We start from the raw sequence: 25596 nt of genomic DNA, 5'->3' as shown, positions 1-25596 counted from the left end.
TTGCTGGTTATTGTGACTCTCACGGTGCTTTTTTTTTACAGTACAGTATCCTATTTTGAACTTGTATATAGGGCTGGGTACCAAGTTCGGTACTTTTTAGGTACCGACCGAATTGCCTCGATACTACCGAGTACCGAAACATGTCTTGTTTTTCGGTACCAAGTTTCGGTACCTAAGTGGTTAATCTCGTCAACGTAAGTGAAACAATGAACATGCAACATGATCGGCTGTGGCGGAAAAACACTAGTTTACACGGCTGCCCAGAGACGTGGCTCTGCCTCGTCGCACGTGTGGCTGTAGTGTGTGTGTGTGTGTGTGTGTGTGTGTTTAAGCGTCCAACCCAGATAGATAGAAAATATGTAGAAATGATCAAAAGTGTACCTATGTACCCGACTCGATGCCATAAGCACACAATGCCATATTTTCGACAAGATATTTGCTGCCAAGACCGGTAACACGGTAAATCTGATAAGGCACTTAAGAGCGCACAGAATACACTCGAGAGTAGAACGTTTATCCGCCTTTGACTACAAGAACTGGAGCGCGTCACATATAAACCAAAACTCAGCGTATAGGATACTTGCCTCACAGACATGAGAAATAGTTCTATATATGTTCAAAATATGTCTACTTTTAAACGAAACAATTAGAAATAAATAGTTTGATTACCTAATCCATATAGGCGCGCGCGTGTTCACTACTGCAGGGATGACGAGTCAGCATCGCAAATTCGCAATAATCATCTTTGCAGCCAACACGTTTCGTAAACACTTGTTCATTAATAAACAATTAAAATATCTCCTTGATATTTCCCGACACATCCATAATCATTAGGCTACTTTTGCCAGTGCTTTGCGCAAGCTTCATGTGTGCTGAGCCCGAGGCATATTTTCCGCACCCCAGTAGTCTATATTTAATTCAATTCACATTTATTTGTATAGCATTTTCCACAATACATATCGTTTCAAAGGAGCTTTACAGAAAATGCATGTGTCTTAATTACAATTTAGAGTGATCTGTTATCAGTGGTGACTGTGTGTAATGCATTTCAATTAATTTTCATTCAGTTTCATTGTTAAACAATGCATTAAGTTAAGGCAGAAACAATGAGCTCATTGAAGTAAAGAATACATGTTGTTAAATGATTAGGAAACATAGAAAACTTAAGCACTGGTGCTTTTTTACAGACTCAAAATATGTGTAAAAAATAAAAAAAAAATTTTTAGGTAATGTTGCATGGATAAAATTGGTATCGAAAAAAGTATCGTTCAGGAACCGGTATCGAAGTCAAGGTATCGGTATCGAAAATTTTGTTACTTGTATACAGTAATTTCAGTTTATATATATATATATATATATATATATATATATATATATATATATATATATAAATTCAGTAGAAAATATTCTCTGTGGTAACTCACAGATTTTTAGACCTTAAAGGTGCAGTGTGTGATTTTTCACACGTCGTCTGAGACAGCAGAGAGTAGCCAGTTAAGCAATGAGGTTTCTTTACAGAGATAAATTAAGAAATTGTTTATTTTATTATTCAATAAAACGATATGTTATTACGAATATTATTGTTACTTGTTCACCATTGTATCAGTGTATACGCTGACTTTAGCTAACGTCTTTGCATGAAGAACAACACAATGGCGAAACGCGTTTGTCCGTTTACGGCCACTGTCGGCGCAAAATGGCGCATTTCAATGTAAGGGGACCCGCTGTGTATAGATATAAATTGCTCATTCTAAGGTAATAAAAACATAACGGTTCATTATGTAAGGTCTTTATACACCACTAAAAACATAGTTATGTATATTATATTGCATTTCTGTCTACGGATCCTCCAAAATATTACACAATGCACATTTAAGACCTAAGACTGTAGAGTAATTTACCAATGTTAAAACATTTTCTTCTATCCCAAATAAAATTTATCATATCCAGTCTTGGGATAAAAAAAAATATCTGAGTTACTTTTTCAAATAATTCCCATTTATTGATTGACACCTCTCCTGTCCCCAAGAGAAATCGTGAGTAAGTGCAGAGGTATTGTGTGCGCTGTGTAAACATGATGCTTATTGTAGTTCTAGAGTAAATGTGAACGTGCATTTACTCATCTCACTTGCACAAAAAACAGATTTAATACTCTTCAAAATGAATAAAAACAATGAAATGCGAACTCCGAATATTATGCAAACTTGCAATAATTAAATGTTCAAAAACACAAATATACTTTAATCTCACTTTATTAACCATTGTCTTTGTTGCTGACTTTCTATGATCCTATATAACCATACTTATAAGCAAAAGTTTTGTTATTAAAAACAAACAAGCAAGCCCAGCCCAGGTGAGGAAAAGTAACGCAAAGGAAATTTTACTGCATGCTTAGTCTCAAACTTAATGAGGATGAATCTGTTTGCCCAACCAATGATAGACGGGTTCAGTTATTACAGAGTAATAAGTTAGGAATAATGTTGTTTGTATTCCAGGTTTGTGTGTGTGCGTCAAGAGTTAAGGACATCAGTCTGTATCTTGAATTGTTGCATTGAAATATTGATCATTCAAAATAGAATCCAACTTTCTCTTGCTCCTCTTACACTTCAATTTGTCTTTTTCCTTCCCGTCATTCCCCTCCTTCTATTATCAGTGACTTTTTACCATGTCTTCTCTCGTCTATAATAAAAATGGCACAAAAAAGTCTACAATTACAAATTGTCATACAATATTTTTTGTCACTTGTATTTCCAATAGGTTTTTTTGCCTCACCAATTAATTTAATAGTTTATATTTTTCTCCCCAAGAAAAGAAAAACTGCCAGAGTTGTGGGACAGTTTTAAATGTGCTCAGTGTCTATCTCTCTTTTTATTCCTTCTCTTCCCACTCACTATCGCTCCTTTGCTGTCGCTCCCAAAAGACCGCTGTCACCCTCTATTCTGTCGTTTTCTTTCCTGCTGCTGTACCTGCCGGAGCAGCTTTCATATCTCTGCAAATCCCTAAAGACACTTTCTGTCTTCCCCCCTACCCCCCCCCCCCCTCTCTCCCTCTCACTCTCTATGTCTCTATTTCTCTCTATTTCACACACACCATCACACACTGTATTCCTGCACATGGACTTCAAAGAGAGAGAGGCAGTGCAAAATTTGCTGAAGTAGGCTGAAGATATGTAAATCATGCCAGTCTCATAATTAACATGTAATGTTTAGGTGTTATATTTATATTTGCCAATACAGTGCAAACCTTGCATCATTGTAAAGTTGGTAAAATTCAATAATATAAAATAAAGCTGAAATAAAATAAATTGCGTATTAGATGGAAAAAATAAACAGAAATTTGAAATTTTGTCTTGCCAAATAACTGAAATGAAAAATGTTGAAGTCGAAGTACTGAAATGATTAGAACTAAAACAGACATGACAAAGGTAGGCCTACTAACTTACAAGAAAAATTAAGTACAATTAACCCGAAACATTAAAAGTTAATTCAAAATGATAATAAATATTATAATAGTATATAAATAACACTCTACATCCACACCACTAGGTGTCAGTATAAAGCCAAAATGAGTGTTGTATCGACATCACAACAAACAAAAGATTTTAGTGCACCTGAAAAACAAATGGAATTCTCAAACACATGCAGCGCCTAAAGAAGAACGTTTGTAATACTGCCAATATTTGTTTTCAAAATTGTCCACTTTAAAGGGGTAAATTAAGGGATTTTAAGGTAAAGACTGTGTTTTTAACATACAAGCATAAATCAATTTAAATCCTCAGCTGCACAGCATTAACCTTGTTGTAATCAAAAGTAACTTGTAATGTTTTGCAAGACAATAAAAGTTCAATCAAGTATTCATTTTCAATAGGAAGTGTATGATTCTTCCCTGGTCCTCTGAATGTGGCTTCCCGATTGTGTTTGTCCTCAGAACAACTCGGCATCTGTTTTGACAGGCTGTTGTGAAACTTGAGGATGTGTGTGCCGTGAGACCAGTGAAACGAGCAACGAGTCAGTGTTTCTGGAATGAAACGCATTTCCTCCATTTCCATTTGCCATTCACTGCACCTCTGTTTTGTCAGAAAAATTGGGTTGTTGATTCACTACTGGGATGTTTCTTTTCATACCCAGTGTCTGATTCTCTCTTGCTGTTCCATGAGAGGATGTTAATTTGTATGAAAGATGCTCTCAAGAGATGGAGCTGTCGAAATGAAAATGGATTTGGGGTGCTGTTTTCATTTTCACTCTTTCTGTGTAATCAGCAAACTTATATGCACTCTGAGAGTGAATACGCTTCTGCTCTTCCTGTGTAGTGTGTACATAGACCGGAAATACGCAATCGTCGTGGTAATCTTCCTCACCGGTCAGGGCAAGAGGTAAACAAATGGCGCAAGCAACGAACAAGAGTTATTGTAGCGTAGCAGGCTGATTTTATTATTCCCAAAAGCAGCCATATCTGTCGTTTCATTCCTTCCCTCAGTTCCCTGTTGATGGTGAAGTTCAACGGAAATGGATTCAGGCTTTCCAGCGGGATGTTATTGATCCTGTGATGATCTTTTCTCCTTTTCATTTTTTAATATTCACTAACGCGCCAGTTCAAGTTCAACTTTATTAAGATCTCTTGCGGTCAATTTTTTATGCAGCGTTGTAGACATATGCAAAATAGACACCACAATATAAAACAAAGAAATAAGAACACACAACAGTAGGCTACATATAAATTTAAAATACTAATATTTACCATTCTGAGTATTTAACAATCTGATTGCACAAGGGACAAATTATTATTTGGATCAATTGTACTTCATCTTTGGTAGTCTATAGCGAGAGCAGAATAGAGAACTTTGAGTGCAAAAAAAGGTCACTACTTCAGAGCATGATTAAGGACATAACCGTTGAATAAAACTGACTGACTTCTTTTTGATCAAAACGCAGTTTATTGTCAATAATAGTCCCTAAATATTCATAACTTTCCACACACTCCACCTTCTCACCCTTAATGAACGTATACTGGGAAGAATGAGCTTCAGTTCTGAAATCAATAATTATATCTTTGGTCTTAGATACATTCAGCTGTAGGCAAGCATCAAGCATCATCACACCATTTTACAAAGTCATCAAAAACATCAACAACTGGACCATGACAAGTTTCATTTTTTTTTAGTTGTGTAGACTCTCTGATCCATTTTCTCTTGCCCGGGTTTGTTTTTCTGATGTGTTGGCTCTTGCAGGAACTCCGCTTCCGCAACGATTGCGTATCTCCAATTATTGTGTGAAACGTCTATTAACAACAGAATGTAACTAAAGCCTGCTGGTACACTGAAAAAAATATTGGTTAAATAACCTAAAATGGCTTTATGTAATACATTTGTAATTTAATTGGCTTTATTATAGTCAGCAATATTATTTAATATGCTGTATGATTGTTTGTATGCACCTCTAACAGTGGATAAAAAAAAAAAATTCATAGTGAATTGTATACTTTCAGATGGTCTCCAGTGTAATTCTGAAACAATTCTAGTGAATTTGTTGGTTCATATGCAGCAATGAAAGTTCTGATTCGGTTCGTGAATGAGTCGGTTCATGCAGTTCTCACATTCATTTATATTTATATTTATAATACCCACACTGGCAGTCTTTGCCACTTGAGAGCATGTACACAACAGGAAGTAAGTGCGCAAGACTGTGCCAGGTATGAAAAATGGCAAAGCTCAGTGCACTTAAGACCACGTGTCCACCAAAGCGTTTTTAGCCAGCTGTGGCTCTTGTTCTAAATTATTTTGTTCTGTTATTATGCTTGTTGTTCTCATCTGTTGACGTTGTACAAGCAGAATGTGACGGTTGGTCTTGTGGTATTTGTCCCGCCCCTCCTCCTCTTTGATTGGACGGCTGGGTAAAAAGTGACATTGATGAGCGGGAGCGTGGCGTTTTACCCAAAAATGTTCTTCAACTCCCAGCAACCACTTCAGTGTGAAATAGACACTTAGCGCCTCGTTATGCTCATGGCGTTTTAAAAATGCGGCGCTCCCATGTAAAACAATTGGAAAAATACTCAATAGCCACAGGAAAAAAGGCTTTGGTGGACACACGGCCTAAGCGCATCCCGTCATTCATCAAGTTCTGGGTGTTACGTGTACTGATTTTCGCGTCATTTCTAGGAAAACTGAAACAGGAAAATGCGTAAGTGTTAAAAAAAAGCCTTGTCCGGACCTCCGCTGGGAAGAAAACATAGAGACCGGACCACTTGGATCTTTAATTGAATGCCCATGACGTAAAGTGTTGTTTTGACGTTTTATTGGTGTAGAGACTGCAGAAATGATATGTAGTTTGTAGAGCCCGACCGATATATCGGCGGGCCGATATTATCGGCCGATTTTAGGCATTTTCCTAACTATCGGTATCGGCATTTATAATGGCCGATAAATGAATATTTTAAAAAATGCGGGTACGGTGATTCATGTAAGGGTGCGCTGCCAATAAAGCACCTAAAAGCTGTCACAAGAACTGGCAAAAATAATGATTATGAATACAACAAATATAGCAAGGAGACATTTTAATTGTTTATTAATAAACAAGTGTTTTCAGTCAGTGTCAGCCAAAGATGAAGTTGACGATGCTGACTCGCGATCTTCAGTGAGCGCGCGCCAGAGAGAAATGCACATTTCATACGATTACATGAGTCTGTCTGTCTTTCGTTTTGAATTGTTCTGTTTAAAAGTAGACATTTCAATATAGATATATTTCAATTCTCAGGTCTATACGCTGAGTTTCGGTTCATGAGACGAGCTCCAGTTCACCCGCAGGCGCCTCCGTGTCGAGATTATCTATCGTCTGCTAAATTTACTTCTTATAAATTAAATCCAGGCAAATGGCTGATGAAACATTGATTAAAATTAAGATACAATTAATACAAAACGAAATTCACTTTGAAACGAAAGGTTTTGTGCTTTCTGTTTGATGTCTATGTGAAAGTTTCAAAGCATTAGTGCCGCTTTCAGAGCGCTCACGTCCGTAGTGCTGAACTGTCGCGTCTGTAACATTGTTTTTTCCTCATAAATGCGAACACGAAAAATAAAATAAAATAAAATGAATACTTTATGTAGCCTGTGGAGACTGAGAGCCAACCCTTCTTCATCCGGTGGGTAGTAGCCTACTTGTGATTTGCGCAGTGTAATTCACAGAATCGATTTCTCTGCTACAAGCCTCTGTCACGTATTGTGTGAGCTTGTGACTATTGCAAGCGCGCAGCTGAGAAGTCCTGATTATATTGTCTGCTATATTTAGGCCTTCTTCTTATTTATTAAGGCAATTGGTTGATGAAACATTGATTAAAATGCGTGGCGCGAGCGATCTCCGACAGTAAACTGATTCTGCTTTGTCTCGGGTAAACAGCTGTTGCGACGCGAGCAGTAACGGCCGCGTCCGGTGTAGACACAGTGTTAAAGCTCATTCTGCCTGATAACGCTACGTTACAACATCAAGCAATATTACAAAAATGTATATAATTATAACACTTTATATAGGGCCATTTTGCATTAAGAGTAGCCTAGTTTCACGTTTAGTACATTTTGCTTACTAATTATTTAAAATAGTATAAAAGTACTGTACATATGTAATTAAAAACGTTTTCATTATGATATTATTCATTTTACTTTAGTAAAAAGATCTGAGTTCTTCCTCCACTGGTAGAGATTAGAGGATTTAAGAGTAAAAATAGAAGATAATAAGGTTTTGTCAGTGACACTTTTTATATATTTATTGATACAAGTTATGACTAAATTAAAAGACAAAGTCGTCGTTAGTGAAGATTATGCAACAGTATTTAGAATATAATATAATATAATATAATATAACATGCAATGCAAACTAGTTTGGTTACAGCTCAGCTGTATAATTCTCATTCTATCATTCCCCCTGCCTCCATTACATATCTGTGTCACACAAGTGTTTGATTACCACATTTGAGTGATCATTGCAAAACGTGTTTATAAAATATATTTATTCTGTTTATAGCTACTGTGTAAAGTACCCATCAAAAGTTTGTACACACCAATAGGAAAGTGTCCAAACTTTTGACTGGTATACTGTACTATAATACACATAAATAATATTGCTACTGTATTATAATATACACATAAATAATATCGGCCGATATATCGGTATCGGGCTTTTTTTACTCCCTAATATCGGTATCGGCATCGGCCCCCAAAAATCCATATCGGTCGGGCTCTAGTAGTTTGTAAAATGGTTGAAAGTAAAGCACCACAATCACACATTGATTAAGTGTATCTCATTCTAGTGATTCAGTAGTGATTCAGTAGGGACAGTCCTCTGTTTATGTAGCATTGATATATTTATTTAATTCTAGTGAATCAGTTCATTCAGACAGTCTTCTTTCTCGATGTCTGATTTATTCTATTGAAACCGTTCTTTGGGACAATTCTTTCTCTCATGTGAAGCATTGGAAAGTCTGATTCCTTCTAGTGAATCAGTTCATTCAGCAGACCTTTCCTGTATGTGGTGTTAAAAATCTGGTTCATAATGATTGTTCTTTAGGATAGTCCTCTCTCTCATATGTAGCATGAGAAAGCCAGATTCTTTCAAATGAATTCGTTCATTCAGAAAATCCTCTTTCTCTTTGGAAAGTCCCATTCATTATTGAATCAGTTCAGTTCCTGTACTATGTTTTGACTTAGTTATGTAAATACAAATATTGTGTTGTTGTTTAGGAGAGTTTAGCCTATACCTTTTCAGTTTTTATTTTTTTTATTTTTTATATTGTCAGACTAATTTGGTTCATTCATTCCAAAGGCATCATTCTTTTTTTTTCAGAAGAAAATACAACACTGATTGAATTTTGAAAACATACTGCCTCATTGTGTAACTTCAGTCTATATTTTGTTGCTTATAATGTTGCTTTAACTTTTCAGAGCAGTAGCTCAGCTTTAACTACTTCAAGCTTGTAGCTTGACAAACTAAAATTTTTGAGTAGTTTCTCAACACTGTTATCTGGATCCATCCTGGCCACATGCTGGAAAAGCTAAGGAGATGTAGATGTAATCCAAAAAGCCATTATATAGTGTTGTTGTTCTTCAACTCTGCATGGAATTTGCTCACCACCACCTCAGGCAGAAAATGAAGTTTCTTTGTTTTTGTTTTTATTTGTTTTTTGCTCTCTCTCTCTCTCTCTCTCTCTCTCTCTCTCTCTCTCTCTCTCTCTCTCTCTCTCTCTCTCTCTCTCTCTCTCTCTCTCTCTCTCTCTCTCTCTCTCTCTCTCTCTCTCTCTCTCTCTCTCTCTCTCTCTCTCTCTCTCTCTCTCTCTCTCGTTGGTTCTCCTGTTCCTGTCAGCTGTAGTCTCTGTATGTGTCTACCTCCATCTGTTCCCCGTATTTCCATATCACTTGCTTTCTTATACTTCCTGCCTTACTTTTCCCCTCTGTTGGGTTTCTCCTCTCTATTCTTCTTTTAATGTGTGGTGGTGCGGTTTTCGCTGAGAGCTGTGTCATTGCACTCAGCAACTCTTGTATGATGCCTCTCACTTGTGCATCTCCTTGTTCCTCGATCGGCTCGTGACTGTAAACTCTAAGTGACTTGACATGGCTTCAAACCTCATTCCTCAGGAGACTCGTTACATCACACAATTCATTTTCAACGCTGTCTATCTTTTTTTTACCTCAAGACTAAGGGTGTCACGATTGCGATTTTGCCCCCATGTCGCGCCCGTGATGGAAAGTTCGGATCGTTTTACTGACTCTATTGTTCAGTCTCGTTCATCAAAATTAACTAATCTTTTTTCTAGTCATTTCAGGGGCTTTAAATGTTATACTTTTAACAGGCAAATTCCCCGAACACATCCACCTACGCAATCTTGATCATATTCTGAATTAAGAAATCATTATAATGCAGTCAAAAATAATTTACAGTGAACATTAATAATTACTTGACCTTCCGAGTCTTTTGTTCATTTGTCGCGTGACAGAGGCAATGAACGGATCGTTCATGAACGTTTCATCACGGCGCAGGGAAAAATACACACGTGTTGAAAGGCTGTGATTCCTCTGACTTAGATTCTATGCCCGAGCCCGAACTTGGCCCGACCCGGGCCGATATTTCCCGTCACTATCCTCGGGCCGGGCTCTTGATCTATAGACGTGCACTCCCAACACAATAGAGTGCGGCGCGGGACTAGATTTGATGGCCGAGTGCGAGCGCGGGCGGTAATGCACTCACTCTGTGTGTGCGGGAGATTCAAACGATTCGCAGACTCCCGCAAACTAGAAATATCTATGAATAAAACATAAAAACTAATAAATTTGTATTTATCTGTTGCAGAAAAGCAACAAGAACAACTAAAACAAAATTGAAACGATTTACAGGCCAGAGATTCTATTTATAACATGTTTGCAGCGTTGAGCGATTTAGCCAATCACAGACATATGTGTTGATTTCTTGAACGCAATGGCCAATCAGAAGCATTTAAGATAGACTCTCCTCACCGCTCAAAACAGACTTTTTGTTCAGTGCTGAATTCTGTAAGCTGGCAAATCCTCTAATTATAACAAAGTGTAGGCTATATATTATGAAAGATTAATTGTGCAGTCAGCCTCATTGATAATAACAGAGATGTGTGAGATTGCGATTTAACTGATGTCAGCTTTTTAGGAGCAACAGCAACCTGTGCTTAAAAAAAAAAAAGTAAAAATTGAGAATCGAATCGAACCGTGACCTTAGAATCGAAAATGTAATCAAATCGAGGATTTGGAGAATCGTGACACCCCTACTCAAGACTTCTTTCTCAACATCATGTATGGCCCTATGAAATCAGTCTTATATGTTTTTTTACAAAAATCAGTTGAATTTATTATTTATTTATTTTGGATGATGATAATCAATCAAACAATAAACCGATTTAATAAATCAACAATTTATTAAAATAATTAAAAAAATGTAGGGCCCTATGAAATGTTTCATTTTTTTCTTTAAAAATTGAATTCCATTTTAATGGTTTAATTAGATTTTTATAATCAAAAAGCATATCTAATCAATTCATAAAACTTTCACTACTTCTTTTTTTCTCTCTCTCAATAATAGGCTCCTAAGAAATGTTTTTATTCCCCCCCAAAATTCTGTGTTTAGCTTTTTCTTAATTTTTATTATCAAAATGTTTGGTAATCAAATGAAGGCATAAAATGAACAATTGACTTAATCTTTTAAAATATAATCCGATGAAAATTTAACAATTGCTTTTATTTTTTGGCAAACAAAATGCTGCGCAACAGATTTACTGTTAAAATCAAAACAGAAGAAATTTTGTGTGATGCCATACCAATATACCATTTTCCATTAAAACAGTAATATACCGTAGAAAACAAAAATAGCCTACAGGAATATACTTTGAATTAACAGTGCTCAAAATCGACACTCCGAGGCTGTTTTCCCAATCACGCCCTATACCCTCAATCACTATTCCCTACATAAGTTCACTAATATAGTCCACTTGACAGAGTGAATGAAAAGAAGTGAGTGAATTCAGAAACTGATGAACACCTGATAAGCAGAATCACTGAAGGACAGAGAAACAAGAACAGAAAAAAGAGAAACACAAGAACTACAAGAACTGACTTCCAGCCACACTGAGTGTGAAAACAGTTTACAAACCAGTTTGTAATTAAATAAGAACTTCATCTGCCCTGGCCAGCTTAATCACATGGCTTCTTGAATATTTTTGAACTACTGTGGACAGTTTGGGAGAGAAGAGTGAGAAGCAGATTCTCTCCTTTAACATCTCTGCAGCAACTGGTAGATGTTCTGATAGATGACAATCAGCTGAAGACTATTCTAAAGTTCTATTAATCTTTTCTAATAAGGTATATACTGTATAAAGACATTGTGTGATCACAATTATGAATATGGTACTATAAGAATGAAGCTTGCGGTGTCTGAATGCCCATCTGTTAGTCAAGGCCGAAGCAATATGCAACCCAGAGAAACGCGGCGTAGATAGTCTGATTGCAGATAAAAATAAACAATAAATCTTTTCTACAGTAGGTCTGTTCTAGCAATTCACACGCGCACGTTAGAGCCTCTGTATTTTGCATATGTAATGCACACTTTTGTAAAGAACCATTGGAAAATAAATGGCTTTCGAGTGATTCTTTACAAACGTTTGCAATCAAATATGCGAATGAATAGACCACATTGGTCCACGCACATTAGAGCTTCTTCTTTTCCTTTTAATGGAAATTGGGGAAACCCAATTGAAGGTGCATGCCGACACCTTTATGACAGCTGACGTAAAATAAAGGATCGGGCTTAGGATAGACGCTACCATTCAGCTCGGGACATCTCTATCGTATATCATATGATTCATTATACAGTGCCATTTTTATGACTATTCTGTGTTTCCGTCTGCATTGCGGAAATCATAGGGCCCTAATTATGACATGTATTATTAGAAAACTCCTGTTATTGGTATATGCTGTTATTGGTTTCTCTCTGTCTTTCTTCAGCGTGGAGCCGGGCTGGCAGAGGGTCGTTCAGGTGGATCTGGAGGTGGATGGTGTCGGGAGCACGGTAGGCAGCAGGTCCATCTCCTGGGCGGTGGAATACCCGGGCATCAGGGCCGGCAATGAGGAAACGGAGTCGCATATCCACCTGGCACAGAAAGACCTTGTTGGCATCGTGCCGTTGGCTATGGTGAGAAAAACGTCATATCAGCGGTCTCTCAGGGAGGTACTGGGTTTCTTCGGGGAGTGCTGGGACGGAAAGATAAAAGAGGCAGGAGGTCATGCTTTATAGGTGAAATGAACCGTCTGGGTTGTCGTAACCACTTTTCGGTTTAGCATAATCTCATGTTTTAAAGGGCAATGATCCAGTAAAAATCTTAAGGACATGGGTGATGAGAATCAAACATATTAAATTGCAGTTGAGCTCTCAAGTGTAATTTGCACTCTAGCTGTTGATTTTAACTTCTACCCTTTTTTTTTTTTAAATAAAATTAGATGTGAACCTCGTCATTCAAGACTAGAACATTATTGCCATTTTATATATATTGCCATTTTATATAAATTTAGTGAAGGATGTTTGATTAATCGGAAAAGGAAACTTGAACAAATCGCATGAAGAATAATTGCTTTTAATGTTTTTACGTGGTCTACTCTTTTATGTTGGCTAATTAAAAGTTATGCTCTCAGCTTTAAATCACCATAATTAGGGATTCATTTACAGGAATTATCCAATCCAAGACTCTTATTAAAGCAGGTCTATTTTTAAGTTCACATTTAGTCACTCACCAATACCTGAAAAAACATTTGAATTCTCAAAATGACCTGTGTGACCATAGTCTCTTAATCATTAATATTCAGAATCAGTGCAAAGGAAATGTGCTTATTGATGTGATAGTTTATTATTTTTCTGTGATTATGAACACGATGTATTATTTTTCTGTGATTATGAACACCATGTATTCTTATCTGTGTGAAAGAGATTTCAGGCTCAGCAGTCACTTTTCTATCGCTTCTGCTATGTGTTATGAAGAAGTTCCAGAATAATTAAATTTGATTATTTTATTGTAATTGTATCCTTTTGTTTCAATCGAATTGGCTTTAAACAATGTTATTTGAGGAATTTTTAATGATTGCAGTCTTGTGTAGCTAATTTCCGTGTGTGTGTGTGTGTTCAAACAACATTAGTCATTACCTCCGTTCTTGCTAATTCTTGCGTAGTAATTACACATCATACAGAAAAATCTACGCAAGAATGCAGTCTCCAACTGAGATTTACACAAACATCAACTGGCCTGTTAATGAGAGTGACGATATAATAATTACATAGCAATTAGATATGTCACTTAAACTCTCACTTAAAGGTTAAGAGTGCTGTAAACGTTGAGGCTCTTAAAGGGGACATATCATGCTAAAACCACTTTTTTAGCCCTTAAATGCATTTTGTTGTATATTTGGAGTGTTTAAAAGTGCAGAAAAGTTGAAATTATTCTATTCAGGTGTTTCGTTTATATCTTTATATTCTGTTTTGGTCTTATTGTTCACCCAGTTCAGATTTTTCTGTTTTCTATGACGTTTTCTGAACAATTACGTCACAGTATTTGCAGCGGAACTACCAAATAAGGACATTGACTACCGGCCCAACATTTCGATCAATCCGCCATTATTATTCCTCGCTCCGATTTTGTAGTCCAAGCTCAATGATGCAGAAGTGTCGAGAGCTCAAGTCAAAATGTTCGGTTGTTGGATGTAGTGACCCACACGCTTCGTTACACCGTCTCCCAGCATCAGAACCTCTTCGAAGTGCCTGGTTGAGTTTTATTTACCAAGGAAATGTTCCCACATCTTTTGGTAAAGTCATTTTCGTGTGCGCGAAGCACTTCGACGATTCCGACTTCAACAACCTCGGCCAGTATAAAGAAGGGTTTGCCGATCGACTTCGTTTGAATGAGGGGTCAATTCCATCTATCTTTGGAGACGACGAACAGATCACTTCGGTAAGCTGTAAATATCTTTAATAAAAATAGTTTACTTTCTTAAAACACATGGTGGTCATGGTTTAGCAGTGCCTTCGTATTTCTTTGTTTTTGTTTTTTTGAAGTAACGTTACATGTCTGAAGTATTATTGTTCTTGAGTTTCATCAATGGTCATTTAGCTGCTGTGTTTTCTGATGCTTTTCTAAACGTATCATATTATCCATACAGATTTTTAGTGGTAAGATTAGACCGTAATTTTTATAATATAACTTATATTTTGTTTTGTGAGTGTTAAATTGTCGTTGTAAAACATACAGTATTGTAGCAGTGGGCATGGATGGCGAAGTTACTGTAAATATAGTTACATACCATTGAGATACATCGATGTATATGTACATCATATGGATCCATATGCAGACGTTGTTCTTCAGGTTCGTCGTCTATTTGTTCAACTAGCTCCGGGTCCGGCTCTGGCTCGAACATGTAAGGCTTGATTGACAATTCTGTTGTTGATTCCGTTGTTGACATTTTGTGTGAATATAAATGTTCTGTGACGCTATAAGATCGCATATCACTAATCAAACTACAAAAATGGCCGAACGGGGTGGAGTTGAACCGACTGTCAACTCAGCACCCTGGAGAGCGGGCGGGTTGTGACACAGCTCCTTTGCATTTAAAGGGGCCGCTTCAAAACGAGTCACTCACAGAAGCACATCAGAAAAGGAGTAAAATAGGGGCCTGTGGAGCTATAATAATGAGGAATTCAGACCCAAGAATTGCAGTTTCGCTTTATATAGACCACAAATGTATGTTTTATATGTAAAAAGGAAAAATTAAAAAGCATGATATGTACCCTTTAAGAAATGTTTACATTTTTTCAAAGACATTAGATCAATTTAGGGCTGTCGCTATCGATTATTTTAGCAATCGAGTATTCTACTAATTATTCCATCGATTAATCGAGTAATCGGATAAAAATAGTGGTACAACAACAGCCTTTAAAATTACTTAAAAAAAATAAATAGGTAACACTTTACAATATGGTTCATAAGTTAACATTAGTTAACTACCTTAGTTATTAGTATACTAAGAATGAACAATACTTCTACTGCATTTATTAATCTTAGTTAATATTAATTTCAACATTTACTAATGCATTATTAAAATCAAATGTTGTATTTGTTAACATTAATGTACTGTGAACTAACATGAACAAAAAATGAAACTAACATTAACAAAGATCAATAAATAGTTACAAATGTATTGTTCATTGTCATGTTGGTTAATACATTAACTAATGTTAACTAATGAACCATATTGTAAAGTTTTACCTAAATATATAATAACAAGCAATAATTATTTGTTCAAATAATGTATCAAAGTAATCATATGGGTTTTATTGAACAACTGTTAAAATACACCATGTAAAATAAATAATATATAAACATAACTTATGTACATTACGTAAAAACAAATGTCTGCAGAGAGCATCAACAGCTTGGTTACATTAAGGCATGATCAAATCCTTGTTTAATATTGGCCAAACAAAATTTAATTCAAATATCAACTTAATCTTTAATATTAGTTCACTTCTGTACGATAGAAATGCAACAGCTGCTGTAGTTTCTAGAACAAGAACATGTATACGTCAAAACATGCAAACTCAGTGCAAGGGTTAAACTTTTATTTTGAAATCACGATGAACAACAATTCGCATATATTTCAGAAAGATATTTATGTATTCTCCTGTGTTGGCGTAGATTTACAAATGAGTTGCGAATCTTGTGAATCTTGAGAGGCGGCAGAGACAATTTATATAGAGACATGCCACTTCCTCAATCCTCAATACAACTATATAGGGAAAACCCGTAATGCCAAAGACGGCGGTTGTATGCACATGCGGTTGTATGCACATGTCCCGCCCCTCCCGCTGGAAAGCCAATCGTCTGCTTTTAACAGTCAAGCCGGGAAACATTTAAAGGAGAACTCCGGGCAATTTTGAAGTTAATCTTGATTGATAGACCTTTGTACAAATTGCACAAATGCGGTAATCTTTAGCGCGTAGTACTACGGGAGTTTGCACATCAAGTTGAAGTACAACTAGCCACAACTGCAGAATCTCGAGGTCATGAAAAGGAAGACAATGAAAATTTAAGCTCTTATATTTTCTCATTCTGTTGCCACAATTCGGAAAGGCACAAACACGAACCATTTCTTCTTCACTTGTAAGCAACTCTGATCTTAACTCCTCTTACATGATCAACGCTCCTCCCACCTGGACATTGTTTACCTTTTCCGGCTACAGCACGGGACTGCAGCGCGAGACTACAGCTTGCCGTCTAAAAGACTATTTAGGTGAGTTGAAACAATGGCTAAGTTGCTAAATGTATCTTGTTTACATGTAGGGTCCCTGTTCATGTTGGACAGACATTTTAATTGCATGTTGTGTCTGTTAAGAGGCTCACAAACGCTCTTATGTCCATGCCCCCATAGCTGCCTTTTTAGCTGGGTGGGAGCTCTGGGCATTCGCGGTCGCAGCTCCGAGTAGCAAGCACCAATCCGGTTCGTTTTTTTTTTCTATAGTCAGTACTCACAAAGGTCTATCGATCAAGATTAGCTTAAAAATTGCCCGGAGTTCTCCTTTAAGCCTATCTTCTGGTTCCACTGACGCATGCGCACAGTTGAGGTTTACGACAGCGGAAAACACATCACTGTTTGAAAAGGCGGCAGATTTGATATGCAGTGTATGTGTGCGTTGTGTAAATATCAGACATCCCAAGTCTCCCGGAAGTTCCGGGAGTCTCCCGCATATTGATAGCGGCTCCCTGATGCCCGCAAATTAGTTAAAATCTCCCGGAATCTAGAGCAAGCGAGCCAGAGCTTGCATATACTGTGCTTCAAACCGTGTAGCGCGTGCACGGCAGAGAGGGAGAGAACCCTTGCGCATGCGTAGTAAAAGTATAACCTGTGGGGGAAAAGGTGTTTTAAACCTTATTTTGGGGAAAAGTCATCAAACTTTTTCAGCGATTTTATCATATTTTACTGCGGTTTCTATACATGCAGTTTTTATGACCCAGTGACCAGTGAAAGTGCAGGAGCCTGGTCTTGTTAGTCCGAAATTGCTGCCCGGAGGCTTTGCCAAGATGGCGGCCGAGTGGCATGCCTTGCCTAAAAGGACTTTGAAAAATCGCATATTTTTTTAACTGACTCGGAGCCTTTGTGACTTCATGATAGCACTATGCTTTATTATGATTGTAAATGGTTTTAAATAGATTGCGTAGCCTTAGAAAACGGTGTAATAATGTGTTTCACGGATTCTTGTCTGTGGAATGCACCACTTCCGGTATTTTGCCGGTTACTCGACACGGGTAAATTGCAATCGAGGATTTTTTTAAATCGAGTACTCGACTTTAATCATGGAATCGTTACAGCCCTAGATCAATTTCTATCTCTCTTTAAGGCCGCCTACTTACATTTCTGAAATCAATAATGTTTGTGTCCATTTGTCTATGCAATAATGAAATCAATTTGCTGCAGTGACTTGATTCTTTATTAATTTTCTTCAATATGTTCTCTATCTCCAGTAGTTTTCTGTAAGGTTGTGTAATAATTGAACATAAGTAATAGGGGGGAAAAAGGGAGGGTTGGGAGGAGGCAAAATTGATATTGTGGGTTTATATATGGCTAATGTGTGTGTATATATATATATATATATATATATATATATATATATAAACCAGTTCTTTATTTATCTTTGCATCGCAAACAAGCAGAGACGGTCTTACATGTGTGCGGCACTTCATTCAAGATTGAGGTGGGGTGAAGTTATGAGGTTTTACTGAAAGTTTGAGAATCCAATGGAGTTTCGAGGTTTAGTCACAAGCTCTTTTCTAAAACTTTGCATTGGTTGAATATTTGCAAAACCCATAAACAGATGTGAATGGTGACCAATAATAATGATTTATGAAGAAAAAAAAAAGACAAAATATGGAGATAAAAGGTTTCTGCCTGACAGCGACGATATGATGCCTCAAAATATTTGCATTTTTGATGAGGTATTAGTGAAAAACAAACCCTGTGACGGCGTAGTAATTAATCACCCTCATGTGCCCTCTCATCTGAGACCCTGTTTGGCCATCAGATGGATTGTTGAAGTCTTCAACAGCTGGGATTCAATGCTGTTGTGCTCGCTGTCACACTTCACTGTCCCCTCACTAATCATTTGGCAGAGGTTTTGGCTCTGCTAGACAAGGTTCCTCTGCCACTTGCTGCTTGTTGGTTCACCTCATAATTGTCTGGCACGTGGTTGTGGTATTTGTGGTCTAACGGGAGGGTTTTGGTGAGGACGGGGCTCTTGCTCCAGAGTCTGCAGGGCAGAGTGAGTGGTTTGGCTATCACTTAGCTTCAAACGAGGTCTCAAGTGGAGGAGCGCAGGGAGTCATGCATGAGCAAGCAGAAGGATTTCTCTCCAAAAATATTTTTGGAGATTTTGAAGAGGAATCTTTCTGGTTTTCCATCAGATAATTGCTGACTTCCTGACAATAACATTCTTACATTATAAGTATGTAAATAGGATACCAGGGCCTAATACAAATTATTTTAAGATATATTTACATATGCCCATTATTCAATTACATTATTTACGTATACGAGTACTTACTGATACAAGCCTGTAAATTATTTGTGGCAGACAAAATTGCTCTCAGTGAAAGGAAAATTATGCATTACAGAAGTTATGCACTAGTTACGAGTTGTTAATTTGTTAATCTTGACATAATTGTAGTAAATAATGTGAAAAATAATTGGCATCCTTGATAAATGCTGCATATATACAAATGTTTAAATGCAGAAAAAAACTGAACTCTAAGTAAAAAGCTTGAGCTCATTTTAAAAAATACAAGGTCTGTAAAATTAAAGATGTTAATTGAATTAATTATTGTTAACCAATTAATAAAACATATTAATTGCATATATACATCATTGTTCAAAAGTTTTGAAAGAAATTAATACATTTATCCAGGAAGAATATATTAAAAGTGACATTAAGGACTTCAATATTGTTATAAAAGATTATTATGGCACACAAAACCGGTCCTGAAAATAGGAACATTTTAGATCATGGAATTTACGTATGGTTCAAATGACTGGAAGTGTTAATTTGCTTTACTTTATTATGCAATACACTGCTAATTTACCAAGTTCATTCATTGACAGTCCTAATTATGGCTGGGTTAATGAAATCAATTATTCGATTTGAATCCGTCTTCATTTTGATGAGCCGATATTGACTCTTAAATCTCAAGATCGATCTTTTAGTCTGTGCTGTTTTCTATTGATGCGTGAAGAAAACTTCACTAAACATTATAGTGCACCTGCTATCCAATAATCACAATAAGCTCTGTTACTTTTGATATGAAACACAATTGATAATATTTGAAAGTTGAGACTTTATCACAAAAATCAAATTATAAATGTTATCTTTGATGTGCTCTAGTCCTAATATACCCCACACACACACACACACACACACACACACACACACACACACACACACACACACACACACACACACACACACACACACACACACACACACACACACACACACACACACACACACACACACACACACATACCTAATATATTTAGTCATTATCAAATGCAAAGCAAAGCTGAACTTTAGTGTTAAAAGGTGTTGTAGCTGGATGACTTCCAGCCATTACTTCTGCCTTCTAGGCAAACATCTAATTAAACTCCACTTCAGGGCCTTTCATGGGTTTTCAATCCTTTGAAAAATGCTGTTCAATGCTGTTCAATTGCTGTTCATTTTGTAAATGGGCACATTAAAGAGAAAATCAGACAGATGCATCACTGCTCAAAAAATGCTGCTTTTCCACCTGAACACTATTTAAGATATCAATAGTCAGTAATACTCAACTTTATATTCACAGATATTTCATCATTTGATCATCTTTTCTCACTTTTCTTAAAGGGGCAGTTCACCCAAAAATAAAAGTTGTGTCATTTTGAGTGAACTTTTGGTTTAAGGTGTCTGGCGGTCCAACAGCTTCCTGGCTGGTCTTGCTGACAGTAGTGTTGTCGAGGTCAGTCGATAGCCTGGCTGATGATGAAGAGTTTGCAAGATGTCCGGGAGATTGCATACTCCAGAAAAGTTTTCTGCGGAGATGGTGATGAAGCAGGAGAAGCTGTGTTGCCTGTGTGAATGGAGTGGTGGGTGGTAAAAACCGAAACCTTATTACATGGTTTGAGCTATTTTCATGGCATGAGCAAATCAAATGACTTTTATTGTCACATCACTAACAGCACATGTACCGTGGTGAGTGAAAGTCTTGAGAACACCGTCCAGTGCAGAATACATACTTTACAGATAAAAATACCGACTATACACGATATGCACAATAAATATACAAATATAAAAGGTATAGACTATTAATATAATGCATAATATATCTATTGTTTTATCATTGTAATGTTTTATCTATCGTATTATCATTCTATCCATCGTTCCAATGTTCTATTGTTTTATCTGTTGCTTTATCTTTATATTTTTATCTATCGTGTTATCATTCTATCCATCGTTCCATTGTTCTATTGTTTTATCTGTTGCTTTATCTTTATATTTTAATCTATCGTTTAATCATTCTATCTATTGTTTCAATCCATCGTTTTATCTATTGTTCCATCGTTCTATCTTTTTATTGTTCTATCTATTGTTTTATCGTTTATCTATTGTTCTGTCTTTTTGTCTATCATTTTATCAATCTTTTTATCATTTTATCAATCGTATTATCATTCTATCTGCCGTTTCAATCTATCGTTTTATCGTTCTATCATTTTATCTTTCTGTCTATCGTTTAATCTATCGTTTCGTCGTTCTATCTATCAATTTATCGTTCTATGGTTTTATCTTTTTGGGTGTATGTACAGCATTCCCTTTAGCCTGTCAGATTTTAGTGCTTGACTTGATTGTGATTGGCATTCATCATAATTAAATTTTTTTTTGCAGTAGATATTTTCTTGATCCAGTAACGTGTCCCACAAGCAAAATCACTGCCCCTGTTAATTCTTTCTCTGAGGCAGGCGTCCTGAGGCCATCGTCTTGACGTTGAAGTACCTGCACTGTCTGGGTAATTCTGTAATGAGAATAAACCTGTTCTTCACTCCAGTGAATAATTTAATCATTAAAGTCATGGATTCCCATCATAAGAAATCTGGCCCCTGGAAGCAGTAATTCATTTTCAAACTGCTCTAGGCGAAAACTATAGAAGTGAACATGGGAACCAAAAGCCATTGTACTGAGAGAGTCACGTCAGTTAAAATGCTAATCCACTCACGGGCCAGTGTGGGAGTTCCCCCCTGAGCCAAGCGCTCCGGCGGTCGGATGTCAGATGAGGCGCGGTGATGTACTGCTACCGACCTTTAGGAGGTTACAAGCCCCCCTGTAGGAGCTGATCTTTGGAGCCCATTGACATGTATTAAGCAGAGCGTGAAGAGCCCAGCGTACCGAGGCATCGTGATTCTGCCACGGCCCGAGTGAGTCCCACACCGAGGGTCACTGTAATCTCGATTAATCACCTCCAACAGATGGCCTCCACTGAGAGAGAGAGAGACAGCTCAGGACGGTGTTGACAAGAGTGTCGCCCCAGCTTTGCTTTACATCAAGCTTTCATCAGTAATTAGTTTTAATTAGGCTAACAGGCCACATTGTCTTTGAGTCGTGATACGAAGCTAATAGGGTTATGAGGGGTAGAAATAATCCTTTTAAACGCAGTAATCTATGAAGGACCTTTGCACAGGTCACCAGTTTTGAACGTAAATAATCCAAAATGATTCATAGCTCCGGTGCTGTCGGTCTGCATTTATGGATTATCAGCTTTCTTGGTCCGTATCTGTCTTCTCTCACGCTCTTTCTTTTAATTTGGTGCATATTTTTCAATTAATGGTGTCCTTGCTGTTAATCAATTTAAACAAAAGGACGTTTAATAGCTTCTCTAAAGCTCAGTAGCTCAACTGCGCTGCAACAGACCTCCGGGACAGACTGAGAGAGAGAGAGAGAGAGCATCAAGGGACAGATGAAGAGAGCTGAAGTTTTATGAGAAAATTTTCCACTTTGAAAAACATACTGTGAGAGTGGTGGAAAGGCTCTCAGGTGTACATCGGCTGCCTGACAGAGACTGAATTTGTCATCTATTTCAATACCGCTTGGCAGAAATGACTCAGAGAGGAATGGAACGAGGGATGAAAAAAGAGAGAAAAATCAGCTGAGCCTTATGAGTGAAGTAAAAGATATTTCCCTCCAATATGTGTGTCTCCTGTCCATTGTGTGTGTGTGTTTGTGTCTGTAAAATGACGTGTTATGTGGGTCATGTGAAGATAGATCTGCCGCTCAGTAATTGAGGCAGATCAGATTTGTCAGCACAGCAGGAGGCTGTTCTTTGAGCTGATTCTCTCTCTCTCACACACACGCGTACTAATTGTGTGTGTGTGTATATATATATATATATATATATATATATATATATATATATATATATATATATATACACACAAATATATATATATATATACACACAAATATATATATATATATACACACAAATATATATATATATATATATATATATATATATATATATATATATATATATATATATATATATATATATATATTTGTTGGCTGATTGATAAGATTGTGATTTCTATTCATTACCACGGCAGGTCATTTGCCTGTTCAGCAAATATTCCATGTCATATATTTATGGCAGATAATGAGCAATGAATGGATCATTTTGGCATGCGATGGGTCACACGATGAAAGAATGTTTAGAAGTTGTGAAGAGTTTGACAGTTTCACTGATAATCAATCAGTTTTGATCAACAAGCCATGTGCATTTAGTCATTGTGCAAATTGTAGACAATTGTACTTGCTCTTTTGAACACGTATGCCAAAACACAAAATTCAAATCTGATGTGAACAAGAAATGAATTGTTCCGAGGCCTGAACTTATTGTTTTGTAAAAAATAGTCTCATTTGAGAATTGAACCAAAGCAATTGAGAAAAAACTGTATTAATTTAATTTGTTATTAAATAAACATTTGCTATGAAAGAAACTGATTCTTTAAAATTAATAGAAATTTTAAAAGCAGCATTTATTTGAAATAATTTCTTGTAACATTATATGTCTTTATTGTCACTTTTGATTAATTAAATGCATCTTGCTGAATTAATGTATTAAAAATAAAATCGTACTGTCCATACATTTTTGATATATATAGTATACATAGTATTAATTTTGAAATAATAATAAATCTTTTCACAGTATTGCACATACTTTATACTATTACTATCTATTTTTTTTTCATTTTCAAATTAAATTGATATTTAGTGTGACAATCCTTTTCCTTTGAAAAGAGTCTTTTCTTGGTACATTTAGACTATTTCTTTATTAAACTCAATCACGCCTCAAACTCAAAACTCAAATTGTCAAGAAAAGTTCAAAATCAAATCAGAATTCAGAAAAATCATGGATGGATCCAATAGCGATAAACAGCAATAAAGGCATATGAAAGCATCATAATTAATATTTGCATTGGACACTTACCTTTCAAATTTTGTCCTGTCTGCAAGTCTGACTGCTGTAAGTAATTGTACTTTTTAGCAGTAGTTTGTAGACATCAAAATCAGATTATTGTTAAATAATAGAGTAGTGCCCTATTGATAAGATTCACTAACTGTCTGTACACAATTGGCACATTTTGAGCTAGAGAGATAAAGTTGGACTCACACAGACACTCACTAGTATGTCAACTGAAAAACTGTTCACCGCTCACTCATTTTTTTAACTCTGTGTTTAAAAGGCCTGTTGCAGAGCAGCAAGTTCCTGCCCTCCATTTGATGGTCTGCTCTCATGAAAGTCATTTTGCTCTTGGCTCAACGTCCAGTTCTGCCAGCTGCACATTAATAACCAGTAAAGATAGCATGTGTTTCCAGTTCAGTGCAAATCACACAAACAACCCATTCCAACCCTACTGCATATTCAGACACTAGAATTTAAAAAAAATAGAATGTGTTTGCTGCCTTTTTAGAACAGATGTGCTGTGAAGAATATAAATGCAGAGTTTGAAGTGGTTGTGCTCTGGAAAGCATAGTGGTTTGGCATTTAAATGCACCAGTTATGCAGTGTGGTTTGGGTTGTGTGGAGGTCTTCAGAGTTTGATCAACTGTTATGCTTCAAATATTATTTAAAAAAACAACAACTCACTTATCTCCACACCTTCCCCAAAATTTTTTTTTTTTACACTTTCCATTTGTCTTTTTTTTTTGCCTTTTCCTCCCCAGTTCATTTCGTCTCCCTTACTTTCCTTGTCTTTACTTGTATTTCCTGCCTCTTTGCCTTTACTTCTTTTTCCTTTCCTTACTTTGCATTTTCTTTTCACTTCATTTTATTTCCTATGATTTTCACTTCCTCATTTTCCTTACCACTTCCTATTACGTTTCACTTTCTTTCCTTCTTATTTTTATTTTCTTTCCACATCCTCGTTTTATTTTTCTTCCCATCCCACTATTTTCTGTATTTCCGTTCCTTTATTTTTTTCCTTTCCTTGCTTCTCCTTTCCTTTGCACTTCCTTTTGATTCATGATATATGATTAAATTTCCACTTCCTCCTAAAAATTTATCTTTCCTTACTTTAATCTCCCTTTCCATTCCACTTTCTTTCCTTTATTTCCTTCTCTTACTTTGCCTTCGCTTTCCTTTCCCTTGCTTTCCTTTCCCTTCCTTTCCCTTCCTTCTCTCCTCTTCCCGTATGCTTTGATTTAGACTATGCGAGTGTATCATATTACATTTCTTAGCATGCTGTGACACACATTCTCTCCACAATGACAACTCTGAAATATGAATCCCAAGTGCCTAATCCATTAGTCTCTCACTCCTCCTCTTTTTCTTCCCTCTCGATCACTTTCTCTCTAGTTGAATTAGCATGATAAAGTGCAGTAGTTAATTGGAGCAGCCAATTCATATGTTCATATGTGCCATAACGCAGGTAATGTTAATGAACAAGGCTCTCGAACGCTAATGAATAATGTCCTATTCACACAC

General features: G+C 36.6%; 1 protein-coding gene across 2 annotated transcripts in view; it reads left to right on the top strand.

The window, feature by feature from the left end:
• The window catches only part of LOC143732106 (transmembrane protein 132C), a 383833-nt gene that overhangs the window by 290583 nt on the left and 67654 nt on the right, over nucleotides 1–25596 (top strand). For both annotated transcript variants that reach the window (XM_077222799.1, XM_077222800.1), the window contains one exon: nucleotides 12506–12692. In XM_077222799.1, coding sequence (XP_077078914.1) covers nucleotides 12506–12692 — 187 coding nt within the window. The remainder of the gene's footprint in view (nucleotides 1–12505; nucleotides 12693–25596) is intronic.

Source organism: Siphateles boraxobius, unplaced genomic scaffold (assembly GCF_051911475.1).
Source record: "Siphateles boraxobius isolate OS27281-9 unplaced genomic scaffold, OSU_SipBor_1 9, whole genome shotgun sequence".
Taxonomy (NCBI): Eukaryota; Metazoa; Chordata; class Actinopteri; order Cypriniformes; family Leuciscidae; genus Siphateles; species Siphateles boraxobius.
The sequence above is the reverse complement of the archived record's forward strand: the minus strand, read 5'-3'. Positions and strand labels throughout refer to the sequence as shown.